This window comes from Dioszegia hungarica, assembly GCF_025882075.1.
Source record: "Dioszegia hungarica strain PDD-24b-2 chromosome Unknown MKK02contig_6, whole genome shotgun sequence".
Classification (NCBI taxonomy): Eukaryota; Fungi; Basidiomycota; class Tremellomycetes; order Tremellales; family Bulleribasidiaceae; genus Dioszegia; species Dioszegia hungarica.
The window spans coordinates 1,993,513-2,009,675 of NW_026515768.1; the positions used below are offsets into that span (position 1 = coordinate 1,993,513).

Genomic DNA, 16,163 nt, shown 5'->3' on the forward strand with positions numbered 1-16,163 from the left:
TAAACGTGACGGACCAGAATCTCTCCCTCACACGGACGATGGTGTGGTACGCCTTGACTTGTACGTGTTCCGCCTGACATGCGTGACGCTGGTCCAGAGCTCATACCACAGTCACCTACCTCCAGATGTTCTGGAAAGCGGGCAACGCTCTCCTGGCCAAAGGAGCTATATAATACATACACAATCAACGCTTCTTTCTCCGGGTATTATATCGTCAATGCACAAGCTCCCGCCCGCCTCCATGAGCCTTCCGTCGCCAGTCATCTAGTCCACCATGATCTCGTCCTCGTCCGCTTCTACCCCATCTCCGAAGCCCCTCGATGCTAATGTGCGCTTGACGAGCTTTGCTACGTCGACGTCGTCTTCGCGGACAAAGTCGTCAGATCTGTAGAATCAGCGATCCCCTCCGCTGCCGTATCTGGAACTGCCTCGTATTGGGCTTCACAGCAAGAAACAAGGTGGACTCACGCTAGTGACAACTCGTACTTGTCTTTGACGGTCGTAAGCAGATCGCGCAGGTTGGCTAATGCTTTCCGGAGACAATCAACGGCTGAAAGGTTTTCTGATAGAGTCAGTCTTCGGATCTCTTCTGGACCGGAGTAGACGCCGGAGAGCACGTAGCTAGGGAGCGGGACCTACCGTACATCTGTATCCGAAGGTGGATCTTCGGTTCTGAGGGGTGTGGTGCCGAGTATCCGCAGAACTCGACGTCGGCGCTGATGTGTCAGCCGTATCGTCGGCGTAACGGCCGGCTGTGTGAGCGGACTACGCACTCTTTCATGATCATCCATCGTAAGGCATTGCCTAATGTGTGGTCCTCCTGAGCGAGGCAGAAAGTACAGGCAGAGTAGTCGGGTTCATGTCCTGGTAACTATCGCATCAGCTTGGACGCCTTGAGGTTAACAAGAGCTGTCGAGCTCACTATAGTGATCTTGTCGGGAATGATACCTGCCAGAACCGACGCCTGGAGCGTTCCAGCATTGTCTAGCTTTGCTGCCTGTTGTGTTGAGTCTGCCATGGTGATGATGGGGTCAAGTTGATGCTTGATGGAGGCTTCCAAAACAATCTTTCAGCGCGACCTCCACCTTGACGCACGGATCACGGTCCCGGGCCACGTGGAGAGGTGCCACATTAGAAATCGCCGAATGGAGGAATGGTGATTATGACGCAGCTGCGCTCCACGATCTACCACCTTCCCCAACCTTCTTTGCTGCTCCCAATCTATACATCGTCTTCTCTAACCCAACCAACCCAAAACAAAAGCACTGTAAGTACAGCTCTGGTCAGCGGAAAGGTCTGGGGCAGCTCATCCTTACCAGCCCGCTTTTTCTCTCCCGGCAATCCTTCCCGCTCTTCCTTTCTCTCTCGCACGTGTATACTCTCCTTCCACTTCATTTGCCATGTCTTTTGCTCGACGATTCGTTTCTACCGCCAGCACAATGTCGTGAGCTATTCGGACCATCTGCACACTTCAAGAATGGCTAGCTGACCAGTTAGCAACGTTTACTTCGACGTCACCATTAACGGTAGGTCCCCTTTGGCTTCGGCCAAGAAGGCCCCGCGCTGATCTTCAGGCGCCCCCGCCGGCCGGATCTCGTTCAAGCTGTACGACGACGTCGTGCCCAAGACCGCTGCCAACTTCCGTGCTCTCTGCACTGGCGAGAAGGGCTACGGTTACGCCGGCTCAGGATTCCACCGTGTCATCCCCCAGTTCATGCTCCAGGGCGGTGACTTCACCAGTAAGCTCACCGTTTCGTAGCTGCGACAAGGACACGAGCTGACGATCTAGACCACAACGGTACCGGTGGCAAGGTATGCCTTTGCCCCTCAAGCCACACTCAAGACATTGCTAACCCATAGTCCATCTACGGTAACAAGTTCGCCGACGAGAACTTCAAGCTCCGCCACGACAAGCCGTTCCTCCTCTCCATGGCCAACGCCGGCAAGGACACCAACGGTGAGCTTCCCGTTCCGTGATGAATGACCTTTCCGAGCTGACAATCCAGGCTCGCAGTTCTTCATCACCACCGTTGTCACCAACTGGCTTGACGGCAAGCACGTCGTCTTCGGTGAGGTCACCCAAGGCCAGGACCTCGTCAAGAAGATCGAGTCTCTCGGCTCGGGTTCCGGCAGTGAGTATTGACTATAAGATCATAAGGGAAAGAGCTGACTAGATTCCAGAGCCCTCCGCCCAGGTCCAGATCTCGGCTGCTGGTACCGTCTAAGCTACTGTAGCTTGACGTTCACGCCTAAGAGAACGAGGAGGAAATGTGGAGAAGTAAAACATAGCGATGCAATATCTGTCGTCTAGCTCTTGGAATCGCGCACTATCAACGCTGATCCACATACTGAAGTCCTCGAGTGTTGCCAGCCATGTCCGCTTTAATCTGCCGATACCTAACAAGTGCATTCACCCCAAGCCCCACTATACCAAACCCACACTCCCATCTCCTCTTCTCCGCAGCGTCTTGCCCGCTCGAATCCCCAAACAGTCGCCCTCATCCATCGCCACCTCGCCATTGACAAGCACGAACCGTATCCCTTTCGCCCTCTCTTTCGGCCTCTCAAACGTCGCCATATCCGCAATCTCCTCTGGATCAAAAAGCACAAGATCCGCTGCGGACCCGACTGCAATAACCCCGCGGTGCGGGTACACCCCGATCCGCTTCGCCGGGCGAGACGTTAGGTGAGCAATCATATCCGGGATAGCCTCCAGCTGGAGTTTGCGCGCATAGTATCCGAGGAATCGGGGGAATGTGCCGTATGCCTAAGGGTGATTAGTGGAGGCGGAGAGAGGAAAGAGGGGACGTACCCTTGGATGCGTATTAGCGCCGTGGAGAATAGCATCGCTCCCTGAGCAGTGCTTTTCGTCCATCATCATCGCCCGGACATTCTCCTCGTTCCCGATATGCATGAGGCAGCTGGTGGCTAGGCGATCTTTCGTAAGGATATCGAAGAAGACATCGATGGTGGGCTGGCCGAGGGAAGTGGCTATGGCCTGAACGGTCCGTCCTGAATGGGCAGCAAGGGAGGGATGGGTAGTAGAGCCGACCTGAGATTAGCGACAACCTCTTCTACCAATAAAGAGTGATGATGACTCACCTCGATCACTGCCCAATTGGTCGGTATCCCATGTCCCCCATCGCATCCCTCCACTTCGACCGCCACGCGTATCTTCTCCCGCAGCTCCGGATCTTCCAGCCGCTTCAGTGTCTCGGCCGGCCCGCCCGAAGACGCCCAGCTCGGTAATAGCGAAGCGAGGGTCGTACAGCCTGGCAAGTACGGGTAGGTATCGAGCGTGATGTCGCACCCGGAGGATCGGGCGGATTGGATCCGGGAGAGCAGTTCTGGGGCTCGACCGGCGTTATCGGGGAAGTTTAGGGTCGCGTGGGTCAGGTCTGGCGGTTAGCCAGAGACCACGAGGGGAGAAGGCAGCGGGAACAGAAAAGAAGGAAGAGGATAGAGGGAGGGACGTACGGACCGGACATCCCGTCGTTCTCGACAGATCCAACATCTCTTCATAGCTCTCCATGGCTTTGTGTCCGTAGCTCCGATGATGCGGGGCATAGTACGCTCCGGGGTACTCATCATTGAGCGTCTGGCACAAGACCGCCAATTCCGAATTCGAGGCGTACATCCCGGGCGTATACGTCAAGCCACTGCTATCAGCTTCTTTTTCTCTTCTGGCACGTACCTGCTCATTCCTACCGCACCCTGGTTCATCGCCTCCCTCAGCAATTCTACCTGATCCCTCACCTCCTCGTCGCTCGCTACCGTCTTGCGCGGTCCGCACGCCAAAAGCCGGAGGTTGCCCTGCGGAACAAGCACCGCGACGTTGGTAGCGGTCCGATTCCGGTCGAGAGTATCGAGGTACTCGCCGACAGAGGACCACTCAAACATCCCTTTGCCCGCCAGAGTGGTCCGGCACTCATCATCCGTCGGATTCCCATTCCACCCCGCTATCTGTTCTCTTATCGCGGTCATCTCGTGCGCGTGTCGAGTGGGGTAGTACGAGATTCCGTCTTGTCCTATGACTTCGGTCTGGCTGTCAGTCCCCGCTCACACCCCGGCAGAAAAGACGGAGGGAGGACGTACAGTGCATCCCTGGGATATCTTGGCATAGTGCTCCGGATGGGTAAGGAGGTAGAGATCCGAATGCGCGTGCATGTCTATAAATCCCGGACAGAGGATATGGCCCCGCGCATCGATGACTCGGGCTTGGGACGGAGGTGGGATGTACGGAGCGATAGATGAGATGAGACCGGAAGAGACGTCCACGAGGACGTCGGAGAGATAAGGCGTAGGCGAGTCTTCGCCGCTGATCACGGTAGCGTTCCGGAACAGGATCGGTTGCTGCTGCGACGATGGCATGATGAGCTAGATGGGCGATGGGAAAGAGCTGCTATACACAGATGGAAGAGATGAAGTGTACAGTCAAGATGATTGGATGCGGGCGGGAGAATTGCGGTGTCTAAGTTACTGTGTGGGTGGGCGGGCGCAGGTGGCCGAACGGCAAGAGGGAGCCGAAAACGTAAAAGTGGGGGAAGGGTGCCGCTCCCCCACCCTGCTTCTTCTGGGCCGGTGGGGACCGGATAGGGCAAAGGTGGAGCCCTCCTCTAATGTGCTCTTGACTTGGGAGTGGACTCAGTGGACTCAGAGCATGCGGAACCATCTGGAAGTACTCTCTTCCTCGAGAGCCTGCTGATATGAGCTGCGAACACAGCTGTGTGCGAGATGCGATTATGCTTTCGCCCGTCAATCCACCGCGGGCGGGGAGCGTTCTTCCCTCGAGTTCGTGCGACATTCCATCTAACTAGTCCTGGGACCTCGAAACCGCCATGAGAGGCTGTCCCTCTAGCGCGCGCTGCGGGCCATCGTATCACAGGGCAACCCTACATACATAGCTCCTTCTGCCCTGCTTCGGCCCGCTCAGAGCTTGGGTGGCAAAAACGCACGGACGTGCCGAATCTGGGGTCTCCAGCCGCTGAGCCGCCCAGCTCAGCGAGCCCGAGCGACAGGTTGGTCCATATCGTTGTTGTTGCTTCGTCCACCTACCTCCGCTCCACCATATACTACACAAGGCCTTCCCGTACGGCTCTCTAGAGACACTGGGATTAAGATGGACGTCCTCAAAGCGGTACAGACGTATGTGATGAAGATGATCACGGAGGTGCCGGGGATGAAGGTGTTGCTTCTTGATGCGCATACCGTGAGTTCAACATTGATTTTGAGGTGTGCCCTTGCGGGTCACGGTGACCTTCACCTCATATGTGAGAGAGATGTGGTAGCTTATAATAATGGACGCCCATAGTATCCCTCGTGGCTACGCAGTCCGAGCTGTTAGCGCACGAAGTCTACCTTACCGACCGGATAGACAAGTAAGTCTGCGAGCGGGTCGAGCGGTGTTGGACTTATAAGCCCCCGCATTCCTGCTGGTTCTCTCAGCTCGGAAAACAGCGCCTGTCGTGGACGACCAAGCTGATACAGTCTAGCTTATCACGCGAATCTCTGTCGCACCTCTCGTGTATCGCCTTCCTTTCGCCCGGGTCCGTCGAGGGCGTCAAAGCGGAGCTCGCCAAGCCTAGGTATGGCGGGTACTGGCTTTGTGAGTATCCTCAACTTTGGAGTGCTCAGCTCGGTAGCTAGGAAGTATGAGACTGCTAGGATGAGCTGACGGGTAGATTTCTCAAACACCTTGACCAAGGCCGAGATAGAAGGGATGGCCGAGGTGGACGAAATGGAGGTCGTCCGGGAAGTCCAGGTGAGCTTGCTTGCCTACGGTTCTCGGGACGGGTTCTGAGCTGATACATATAGGAATACTTTGCAGACTACCTAGCCCAATACTCTAGCCATTTCAGCCTCACTCCAGCTGCATTGGCAGACGGCGGAGAGGGTCCGCCCAACGTGAGCTTCCGGTTTCTCTCGTTTGGGAGTCGGAGCTTATGCCTCAGCCACCGCTATACCTCCCGCCACCGATGTTACTCACTCCGCCGACGATCTCGTACCAGGTCCGAGCTATCCTGGCTGTCCTGCTCAGTCTGAAGAAACGGCCGGTGATACGGTGGGAACGGATGAGCCAGGCGGGACGGAAACTGGCGATGGAGGTTCAGGTATGTTGGGCATACGAGCGACGGAAGGATGAGAGAGAATGGACCGTCAGCTGATGCGCTAGTCGGCTATGCAGAACCCGCCTTATAGGGAGTTGTTTGACTTTAGGCCTAGCGCTGGGCCATCCCCGTTGCTCTTGATACTAGGTGAGCTTGCTGGCACGTTATGGCAGAACGACTACATGAAGCTCACTCTTCAGACCGCCGAAACGACCCCCTCACCCCGCTGTTGTCTCAGTGGACTTATCAAGCGATGGTACATGAGCTTATAGGGATCACCAATGGCCGCGTCCGAATAGAACACGAAGAGAAGCTAGAATTACGGGTAGGCACCCTCAAGTCCCTCGCTAGACCTGAAGCTGACACCCCAGGATATCGTCCTCTCCCCATCTTCCGACCCCTTCTTTGCCCAAAACCTCTTCTCCAACTTTGGCGATCTCGGCGCCGCCATCGCCTCCTACGTCTCCGACTATCAATCCAAAAATTCCACCCTCGCCGGCGGGGGCAGCAACAGCAAGAACAGGATCGAAACGGTGGCGGACATGAAGCGGTTCGTGGAGGAGTATCCGGAGTTCCGGCGATTAGGCGGGAATGTGACCAAGCATGTGACGTTGGTGGGCGAATTGAGCCGGATCGTGGAGAGGGATGAGCTGTTGGGCGTGAGTGAGGTGGAGCAGAGTCTGGCTAGCCAGGAGAGCCACCAGGCGGATCTGAGAGTGGGTGTCTTCCATTTTACTTGATCAGTTGCGGTATACTTGACGAGGGAACCCGTCAGCTGACTCATATAGAGCGTCATGACACTTCTCGCCAGCCCTCGCGTTCCATCCAGCAACAAGCTCCGCCTCGCTATCCTCTACGCCCTGAGATATCAAAAAGCCCAAGGCAACCAGATCGCCACCGTCGTCGACGCGCTCATACGCAATGGTATCTCGGCGGACAAGGCGCGACTCGTATACGTCATGCTCAACTTTGCGGGCGCGGATGTCCGGCAGGACGACCTGTTTATGAATGATAATCTGTTTTCGAGGGGCAAGTCGGCGTTGAAGGGGCTGAAGGTGAGTTCTGGGCGCTGAAAGGGAAAAGGGAAAGGAATTGAGCTGATAGGCTAGGGAGTGGAGAATGTGTATACACAACATACGCCTCATCTGATGCAGACGCTGGATATGCTCCTCAAGGGACGGCTGAAGGAGACGAGCTATCCGTCCTTGGAGGGAGACGAGGCTGCTCGGGCACAACGGTGAGCTGATGCGCGCTGACATTGCGTGTTGGATCGCTGAGCTGATCTCACACAGACCACAAGATATCATAGTCTTCATGCATGGCGGGACGACCTATGAGGAGGGGCGGGCTATCGCTTTGCTGAATCAACGGTTGGCTAGTGATAGGGAGGGAGGTCCGGGCGGGACGAGAATATTGCTCGGAGGGAGTATGGTCCACAACTCAGCAAGGTGAGCTAATGCGCCGCCCCGTGAGCTCGAAGCTTCAAGGAAGTAAAGCTGATATCCCAGCTTCCTCAACATGGTCGAATCCTCCGCCGAACACTTCCCTCCAGATATCTATACCGCCCCCTCCTCCGTCGGCGGAACATCCACCTATTCCTTCCCTTCCTCCTCATCCTCATCCACCCCCGCTCCCGGACCTTCTGGAACGAGCGCGGCGGGCCCGAGCACACCGGGCCTCAACCTCCGAGCGGGCGGCTATGAGCTGTCTGTGGGTGGAACAGCGGGGAGTGGGCTGTATAGGACGCAAGAGGAAGCAGGGGCGAGTGTAAATCTGGGACAGGTGGGGCAAGGGGCGAGCAGTGTGGCGGAGGGACTGAGGGATGGGGCGGGGAGGTTGTGGGGGAGCGTTAGGGCCAAGGTGGAGGAGAGGGTAAGTAGGACGGGGACGCCGCTAGGATAGAGAGTAGGAGAGGTAGGTGGATTGAGAAGGTGGTTGTTGGGGTTTGAGGCGAGAATCTAGTATGCGATATGTATCTTAGCGGTATTCTTACAAATCGCTAGACGCTAGCGTCAGCTCCACATTCCTCGTCAGCCCGCTCCCGATCTTCTTCCTTTTATGGAACACAGCATGTAAGCAAGACCCTTCCCCGATTCCTGGCGTAGGACTTATCTCTCAGGTATCATGGTGCTAGGCTCACTGTACCCCGCCTCGGCTTGAGGCTCGCTACTGATGACCTTTTTCGACGTAGGAAGGTCCAAGCGCTCCAAGCTCCAAGCGCGAACTCCGTCCTCGTCGGGGGAGATCAAACTTTCCAAAGGGGTACCTTTGGCCATCAATCGCCTTCTACTGATCTACCTTCCTTCGTTCTCCATTGCCTCTCAACCGTCACAACATGGAGCCAGGTACCATGGCTCGGGCCGGAGGGCGGGAAATCAAGCCGGATATCTGGAGACGGGTACTGTGGTTCCTGCAGAGGGAGGTGCCGGCGCCGCTGTCCAAACCGGAGAGGCGGGCGATCAGGCAGGGTGATCTCGCCGCTGCTCTCAAAGTCTGCACCGTACGTATCACCCTTTCTTCATGGTCTGCGCTGATCAGCAGGTGCTGTATAATCTCGCTATCCCCCTCCTCTACACCTCGGTGGTGTGCGACGATCTCAACGCCCTTCTTTACGTCCACCCTACCTCGAACTCATCCCCCCGTCTCGCTGGCAAGACCTCCCACCTCGCCCTCGTCAAGCGTCTGTACCTCGAGTACAACGACAAGTCCACCGCGGATGACTTGTCGGAAGCCTATCAAACGGAGCTGTCCGACGTCCATCGAGCGTTCCACAACCCCCTCTTCGCTGCGCCGCACGGTACGTTTCCCCATCTACAAAATCTCGCCATGGGGTCGATATACGGAGCGCCTCCCAGGACGACTTGGTACGCGCTCTGTCGGCCTTTTCTTAACAATCGTGTTCGCAATGAGCTGGCGCAACCTATACCCCGGCTTCTCCTCTCGCCTGATCTCCAACACGTTTGCCAGCGGAGCGGCGGACTACTTTTCAACTTCCCTGACGTTCTCACCTATCCCTCTCCCGCCCTCTCATCGGCGGTTCTGACCACTCATATCAAGCCTGGGGAACGGGACTGGTCCATCCCACTCGGCGTCCCTTGCCGATGGGTCCTAGAGGCGGGACCTCATCGCACTTTCAAAGCGGTTCGCGCAGGCGTCGAATCGGTGCTCAGTACCGTTGGGTCGTATCGCCACTCGAAGTACTCGCGCGCGGACGTAACGGATCGGCGGTTCCTCCTCAACATCTACGCGCCTGGGCTGAAACCGCCCAGTAACGTCGATATCGGATGGGGAGCTGACCCACTTCCCCCGGGATGGAGGTACGAGGGCGACTCGGCTATCTTCCTGCCTGATCTGGAGGAGAAGGATCTAGAGGAGGAGGTGAAAAAGATGAAGGACATGATGTGGAGTCGCGTGAAAGGGGATGAGATCAGGTGGTTGGGGGGTGCGCAGGCGGGAAGGTGTGGCGCGTGTGAGGATTAGGATGGAAGGGCGGGATAGTGTGCGTGGAGCTAGAGATAACGCGGCACGTGGGCGGCGGGGATGCTGAGCGCAATGGAGGGGAAGTCGCTCCAGGACGTAAGAAGTATCGTAGCTGTCTCGTCTTTCCTATTTGTCCATGTACGGCGCGTAGCTCGAGCATCATGGGGAAGCGTGCTCATTGGCACATATCGGCTGCGATCCAGCTGACGCCATTCAGGCAGCTCTGCAGCCACTCAGGTGCACGGTGCGAGCTTTGATCGATACGTCGAGCCGTGCGGTCAGATTCGCGCGAATTCCTCAGGAGTCAGGACTCGGTTTTGACTTGTCCGAGTATCTGTGACTTGTCTCTTGTACATCTTCCTTTGAATAATCCGAGCACTACACAACATGGGCCTCATCATGACCGGGACGGAAGCTGACAACGTCGCCGCTAAGATGTATCATAGCATCTTCTGGCTCGAGACCAATACCAGGTCCAAGCGCAAACCTTGTCCGGCTTGACCGGAGACGTCGACGACCAAAAAAGTTCACGCTTTTTGACCCGCTAACCCTTCTCCCTTGATTCCTTCACCCTTCATCCTCTAATTTCACCAAATGAAGCGCCTGCGCACCACAAAGCTATCCAAGCAGGATGAAGACACTACAACAAGGGCGAGGGTGATCGAGCCGGATATCTGGCGAAGAGTGCTATGGTTTTTGAAGAGGGAGGTCCCGGCGCCCTTGTCTAAGCCCGCAAGGAAGGAGGTGCGACAGGGAGATCTCGTAGCAGTGATGCTGGTCTGCACTGTACGTGTCTGTCCTCGTGAAAACTCTGTATTTTGGCTGATAACGCGCAGACCATCTACGATATTGCCGTTCCCCTCCTCTACTCTTCGGTGATATGCGAAAACCTCACCGCTCTACTCTACATACACCCGGCGGCGGACTCATCTCCCCGCCTGGCAGGCAAGGTTTCCCATCTCGGCCTCGTCAAGCGTCTTTACCTCGAGCAGACGGACAAGACCCATATCCCGCGCGACGCGGACACCATGTCGGACGCGTATGATGCGCAGCTCTCGGACCTGCAACGCGCACTGGACACTCCCTCCTTCTCCAACACTCCCGGAGCTTTCCCCAACCTCGAGACTCTGGCTCTGAGCTCCATCTTCGGCCCGGCGGATCAGATGTCCTCGCACCGGTTCTGCCGTTCGCATACGGCTCCCGATCGGGGACGGCGGCTCCGTGAGCTGGCGGATCTTATGCCGCGGCTACTCCTCTCTCCCCGCTTGCGGCATGTCTGCCAGCGAGGAGGTGGAGGTCTCCTCAACTTTCCAGCTCTTCTGCACGATCCACCCCCATCTCTCTCCTCGGCCGTCCTTACCACACACATCCAGCCGGGAGAAGAGTACTGGTCTATCCCGCTCGGTCAGCCCTGCATCTGGGTCTTTGACTCGCCGGGTCGTCATCCACACGCCACTGTTCGGAAGACGGTCGAGGCCGTGCTGAGCCTACTCGGCTCTATGCGCCCCTGGTCAGCACAGCCCAAGTATCAGCGCTTCCTCCTCACAATCTACGCATCAGACCATCAGGTACCTGGCGGCGTGACATTGACGGGGGGCTCCGCGAACTTTAGGAAGCTCCCTCCAGGCTGGAGATGGAATGGTGCTAGAGCTATATATGAGCCTGGACAAGAGGTGACGGATCTGCAGGAGGCAATGAAGGCGATACAAGGGAGGATGGCCGGGTTTGGAGGCGGCAAGGACGAGATCAAGTGGTTGCCCGGATGTCAGGCGGGTCGGTGCAGCGCGTGCGAGCTGTAGGCACGGCCGGGGGGTCTCGTCGTAGCGGATATGGGTCATGAGCTCTCATTCAGGCATTTCGCTGCTCTTGATGGCCTGATTGACCGCTCTCTACTGCTCTCAACCGTAGAGCACCTCATGTTTCCCTCATCATGCGCCATCATGGCCTATAGGCAGTGGAGACGGAATTACGTGAAGCGCCGGGTATTCCCGGCTCTCTCGGCAATAGCTGGGGTCTCTCTCCCTACTCGACCATCTATCTCTATCTCTGTCTATAGCTCTCCAATCTGTACATGCTACAAGCACTGACAAAGGCTGCCCTACGACCCATCACACGCTCAACAGTATCATACCTTACGCATCGTAGAATGTCCAGCATCTTTGATACCTCTCGGTACGTTATGACAAGGTCCCCTCTGATCCTCCCTCTATGTCTGGCTGACATCACAGTCTCGTGGGCAAGACCGGTACGTTACACAGCCCAAACGATGCCATTGTCGCGCGGTGTGACTGCAGCTGACGGTCCAGCTCTCATCACTGGTGCCTCGGCCGGTATCGGGGCCGCAACAGCCCACCTCTTTGCCCGTGCCGGCTCCAACGTCGTCCTTCTCGCTCGGCGCGCAGACAAGCTCGCAGAAGTCAAGAAGGCGTGCGAAGAGGGCCACAAGGAGGCCAAGGTGGACAATGGGAAGGTCGTCGTGATTGAGGCGGATGTGTCCAACAAGGAGAGCTTGGAGGCTGTCATGGGGAAGCTGGATGGGTTGAAGGTGGACTTGTAAGTTGATCAGCTTCCGACTCACGCTGGACCAGAGTATAGCTGATGTGATAGCCTCGTCAACAATGCTGGGATGGTCCGCGGACGAGAGCACATCGGTGGTGAGTTCATCATCGTGGCAGCCGTGATCTCAGCTAACGGTGTAGACATCGCCGACGAGGATATTGAGATCATGATCAACACCAATGTTGTCGGTCTGATCAGACTGACTCAGCTGTTCGTCAAGGAGATGAAGAAACAAGACTCTGGGGTATGTTCCGCATACGCTCGAGGCCAATTATCCCGCTGATTTCTACAGATGATCATCAACCTTGGCTCTATCGCTGGTCGCGAGCCCTACGCTGGCGGCGGTATCTACTGCGCCACCAAGGCCGCTGTGCGATCTTTTAACGGCAGTCTGCTGCGGGAGCTGGTCAATACCAACATTCGGGTCTGCGAGATCCAGCCAGGTAAGCTGACCATGCGAGCCAATCGTCGCATACAGAAGGCTGATACACCTAGGTATGGTTGAGACCGAATTCTCGCTCGTGCGCTTCAGGGGCGACAAGGCCGCTGCGGACAGCGTCTACACCGGTCTTACACCTTGTAAGTTTCAGCCATGCATCAGTCATGGTTGAGCTGACCAGGCAGTGTCCGGCCACGATATCGCTGAGCAGATTGTCTGGGCCGCTAGCAGGCCAGAGCACGTCCAGATCGCTGAGATGCGTGAGTGCCTTTCGGACTCAGTTGTGGACGAGCTGACCAGGCAGTCGTCTTCCCCTCGGCGCAGGCTTCTGCTGGGATCAACTACAAGAAGCCGCAATAGTAAGGTCCACATAGAATGTCGGTAACGTAGGAAGCGATGCATCTAGCTCGAAGCTCTGAGGGTCCATTCGGGCATTGCGCTGTCGACTGTGATCGGGGATCTTTGAGTATGAACATCAATCAAAGTGTGATCCTCGGCATGTAACATATGGCCAAGATTCTCTGCCTCTCAGCCTCCCTCTGCCCCTCTCCGCCCACACTATCACTCTCTATCTAGGTATCATGGCCACCCGGCGGTCCGGGCCGGTCCGAGGAATGTGGAGTCGAGCTAAACGGGCAATTTTCTAACACCAGCCTGAAATTTAGCGCCTTCTCTTATCTCTTATCTCGCCTTCACATCGCTGATCTGTCATCCACTCGTTGCCCGCGTGGTACGTCAAGGGCGGGACCATGAGCTTGGCAAGATCCCTAACGAGATGATATCTGTCCCGCTCGGAGGTCTTGCTGGAAATGTTCGGAAGTGTTGCCGATTGGGTAGATAAGGGCTGCTCTTGCTGTCAGCTCCTACAAATACTGCTCACTCCAGCTCCTCTTCCCCCTCATCGCCTCACCATACTGACCTCTCCATCAACCCATCATGCTAGCCTCGCTCTTCGCCCTCCTCCCCCTCCTTCCCCTCATCTCGGCCCTCCAGCTCGCCGGGAACGAAAACTACGCTCGAGACTCTCGGCGCCTGCTCCGACCCTCCCTAGAGCGCCGATCCAGCTATGTCCCCGCCTTCCAGCCCGAGTCGGTCTCATTCACCCTCGGACCGAAAGAATTCATCTCGCCCATCGGCGGAGAGTTCAAGTCGTATACACTCGACCCGGATTTCGGGCTGGACGAGTATGCGGGAAAGAGCATGCTGGTAACTGTCATCCCGGTAGAGGGGAACGTCACGTGTGATGCGCTCGGGAAGATGGTGGACGAGTATACTAAGAAGGATGATGTGTGGGACAAGGTGAGCTTTAGTGACAAGGAAGTGCGAGCACAGCTGACTTTGCAGGGGTTCATGCAAGCCATCGTCCTTACCTCAAGCGGAGCCTATCATGTCAACTCGGAGGTTGCAGGCTGTGTCAAGAGCTGGGGTGGATCCCTCATCGTCAAAGCTGGCGCAGCTACATCATCAGTATCTGACATCGGCCTCGCGCATGTGACCGGAGACTCGGTAAGCTCAAAAGCGATCTTCGTGCTGGTGAAGCTGACTCTGCAGGTCCCTCCAGGTCCATACTTTGCTAAGATCACCTCCTCGCTCCGCCTCACCCAGGTCTACCGCTCTTTCAAGGATGAGCAACAGGCGTTCACCGCGGCTACCGTCCCTACCACCAACTTGACCTTTGTCGACCTCTCGACACCGCTTGCCGGTCTCAACACGATCTCCATCCCCGTCCCTTCCCGCTTGTACACGGCATACATGGCGAATCCTCGGCCTCTCGAGGGGCGACGCGTGGCGGTCAAGGATCTGTTTGACATGGCTGGTATGCGGACTGGCGGAGGAAGTAGGGCGTACTGGAACACCTATCCCGAGAGGCAGAAGACCGCTGTGGCAATCCAGCGCTTGATCGATCAGGTGAGTTGTGCATATCTCACCAGTACCAGAGCTGACATGCAGGGTGCGGTCATCGTCGGCCGAACCAAGTCATCCCAATTCGCCAACGGAGAATCCGCAACGGCGGACTGGGTCGACCAGATGTGCCCCTTCAACCCGCGCGGAGACGGCTACCAGCAACCCTCGTCCTCCTCTTCTGGGTCTGGCGCTTCCATTGCCGCCTACGACTGGCTCGACAACACTATCGGATCGGATACCGGGGGTTCCATCACTGGTCCCGCTGGCGTACAAGGTGTATACGGTATGCGGCCAACTTGGGGCGCCATCTCGCTCGAGGGTGCGATCCCGCTCCAGGCCACCCAGGATACCGCCGGCGCGTTCGATCGCAGCGCAGTGAAGGGAGCGGCATTCGTCAAGGGATGGTACGGGGACAAGTTCAAGACCTACCCCAGCATGCCATCTGTATGTTCTGGATTGAGTGAGGCTGACGCCAGACCTTGATCTTCCCCAACTCATCTTGGACCTTCCCTGCCAACAGCTCCACCGGCGCCATCTTCTCCAGCTTCCGCACCGCCCTCACCGCCTACGCCAAGCCCACCTCAATCGAGACCCAAGATTTCGAGGGCTACTGGAACACCTCGGGCCGGTTCCAGACCTACTCGTCCAACTCGTCCACTTACCTCAACGCCGTCTACGGTACCCTTATCACCTACTTCCAGTGGACCAACTTTGGCGTGCCCTGGATCGCCGACTACCAAGCCCAGAACGAGGGGAGGGTACCCTTCATCTCGCCCAGCCCGCTCGTCCGCTGGAACTATGGAAGGGACAACGTGACGCAGGCGAGCTTTGACGCGGCGCTGGGCAAGAAGCAGGTGTATCAGGACTTTATCAAGTCGGCGGTGCTTCAGCCGGATGCGCAGCGGTGCTCGAGGGCGATCTACCTCGCGCCCAACTCGCTCGGGACGCCATCTTACCGAGTATGTCCGTCATCTTTCTGCTTGGGCCAAGGCTGATGCGCAGAACGCATATCGCACAGCGACCACAGTCCCTCTATCCGGCGTCTACACCTCACAGTTTGCGGGTATTCCCCAGCTCATTGTCCCTCTCGGCCAGGTCCCGTACACCTCTACCATCACCAACAAGACCGAGTACCTGCCTGTCACCGTCAGCATGTTTGCTGCCGCGGGGTGTGACTATGTGCTGTGGGACATAGCTGCTGCATTGGAGGTAAGTCTCTTTCCTGTGTGACTTTTCTGAGCTGACAAGCCAGTCTTCTGGCGCAATCAAGGCTGTCAAAGCGGGACGGGTCGGATACTAGGAAGTGACCGGCGCGTCGCGAAGGATAAGCTCGAGAGCCGATCAAACCCTATCGAAGAAGTACATCACTACAATCAACTTATAATAGAGATTAGACGCAGCATGAGACATTTCTAGTGGCGCTCTCGTACTCAGGCATGGCGCGCTCCCCATCAAGCATGCTGCAGCAGTCCCACCATGATCGCCATTCGGAACCGCAGGCTGCCACTCTGGCTGGGCCCGGTAAAAACGCCGTAATTTCTACCTTTCATCCCCCCACCTGCGCAGCGACTTTACCTCGAGTTGTTGTCATTATCATACGCCACTGCAACTATCTCCGGATGCAGAGAACTCCACGACCGCAAGGGTCTGTTTTAGGCATCTTAGGCATCGCA

The 16,163-nt window shown here is 56.8% G+C and overlaps 8 protein-coding genes across 8 annotated transcripts; 6 read left to right on the forward strand and 2 right to left on the reverse strand.

The window, feature by feature from the left end:
- Positions 1-264: 264 nt before the first annotated feature.
- On the reverse strand, positions 265-1,018 carry MKK02DRAFT_22758 (DNA-directed RNA polymerase; the record flags this gene model as incomplete). Its single annotated transcript, XM_053086623.1, has 5 exons — positions 265-385; positions 469-562; positions 640-716; positions 774-871; positions 923-1,018. The coding sequence occupies 5 exons, from the start codon at positions 1,016-1,018 to the stop codon at positions 265-267; spliced, it is 486 nt and encodes a 161-aa protein (XP_052948320.1).
- A 382-nt stretch (positions 1,019-1,400) lies between these two features.
- Positions 1,401-2,225, forward strand: MKK02DRAFT_36228 (cyclophilin-like domain-containing protein; the record flags this gene model as incomplete). The annotated part of the gene is made up of 7 exons (XM_053089378.1): positions 1,401-1,444; positions 1,498-1,526; positions 1,575-1,739; positions 1,790-1,812; positions 1,861-1,957; positions 2,007-2,132; positions 2,182-2,225. 7 exons carry the CDS (start codon positions 1,401-1,403, stop codon positions 2,223-2,225), a joined length of 528 nt encoding a protein of 175 aa, XP_052948321.1.
- A 200-nt stretch (positions 2,226-2,425) lies between these two features.
- MKK02DRAFT_23345 (uncharacterized protein) lies at positions 2,426-4,371 on the reverse strand (the record flags this gene model as incomplete). The annotated part of the gene is made up of 6 exons (XM_053086718.1): positions 2,426-2,767; positions 2,813-3,052; positions 3,103-3,398; positions 3,478-3,659; positions 3,695-4,041; positions 4,096-4,371. The coding sequence occupies 6 exons, from the start codon at positions 4,369-4,371 to the stop codon at positions 2,426-2,428; spliced, it is 1,683 nt and encodes a 560-aa protein (XP_052948322.1).
- A 748-nt stretch (positions 4,372-5,119) lies between these two features.
- On the forward strand, positions 5,120-8,009 carry MKK02DRAFT_36230 (Sec1 family-domain-containing protein; the record flags this gene model as incomplete). Its single annotated transcript, XM_053089379.1, has 13 exons — positions 5,120-5,213; positions 5,312-5,378; positions 5,493-5,605; positions 5,682-5,761; positions 5,815-5,904; positions 5,952-6,110; positions 6,173-6,254; positions 6,308-6,432; positions 6,479-6,823; positions 6,896-7,162; positions 7,217-7,344; positions 7,400-7,555; positions 7,616-8,009. The coding sequence occupies 13 exons, from the start codon at positions 5,120-5,122 to the stop codon at positions 8,007-8,009; spliced, it is 2,100 nt and encodes a 699-aa protein (XP_052948323.1).
- A 433-nt stretch (positions 8,010-8,442) lies between these two features.
- On the forward strand, positions 8,443-9,587 carry MKK02DRAFT_42944 (uncharacterized protein; the record flags this gene model as incomplete). The annotated part of the gene is made up of 2 exons (XM_053092215.1): positions 8,443-8,607; positions 8,649-9,587. 2 exons carry the CDS (start codon positions 8,443-8,445, stop codon positions 9,585-9,587), a joined length of 1,104 nt encoding a protein of 367 aa, XP_052948324.1.
- Positions 9,588-10,181: 594 nt separating this feature from the next.
- On the forward strand, positions 10,182-11,386 carry MKK02DRAFT_42945 (uncharacterized protein; the record flags this gene model as incomplete). The annotated part of the gene is made up of 2 exons (XM_053092216.1): positions 10,182-10,373; positions 10,424-11,386. The coding sequence occupies 2 exons, from the start codon at positions 10,182-10,184 to the stop codon at positions 11,384-11,386; spliced, it is 1,155 nt and encodes a 384-aa protein (XP_052948325.1).
- Positions 11,387-11,733: 347 nt separating this feature from the next.
- On the forward strand, positions 11,734-12,945 carry MKK02DRAFT_42946 (uncharacterized protein; the record flags this gene model as incomplete). Its single annotated transcript, XM_053092217.1, has 9 exons — positions 11,734-11,759; positions 11,816-11,832; positions 11,894-12,140; positions 12,195-12,241; positions 12,287-12,390; positions 12,439-12,589; positions 12,642-12,725; positions 12,771-12,845; positions 12,890-12,945. 9 exons carry the CDS (start codon positions 11,734-11,736, stop codon positions 12,943-12,945), a joined length of 807 nt encoding a protein of 268 aa, XP_052948326.1.
- Positions 12,946-13,521: 576 nt separating this feature from the next.
- On the forward strand, positions 13,522-15,790 carry MKK02DRAFT_42947 (amidase signature enzyme; the record flags this gene model as incomplete). The annotated part of the gene is made up of 7 exons (XM_053092218.1): positions 13,522-13,884; positions 13,930-14,091; positions 14,137-14,493; positions 14,536-14,934; positions 14,967-15,449; positions 15,493-15,699; positions 15,743-15,790. The coding sequence occupies 7 exons, from the start codon at positions 13,522-13,524 to the stop codon at positions 15,788-15,790; spliced, it is 2,019 nt and encodes a 672-aa protein (XP_052948327.1).
- Between the last annotated feature and the right edge of the window lie 373 nt (positions 15,791-16,163).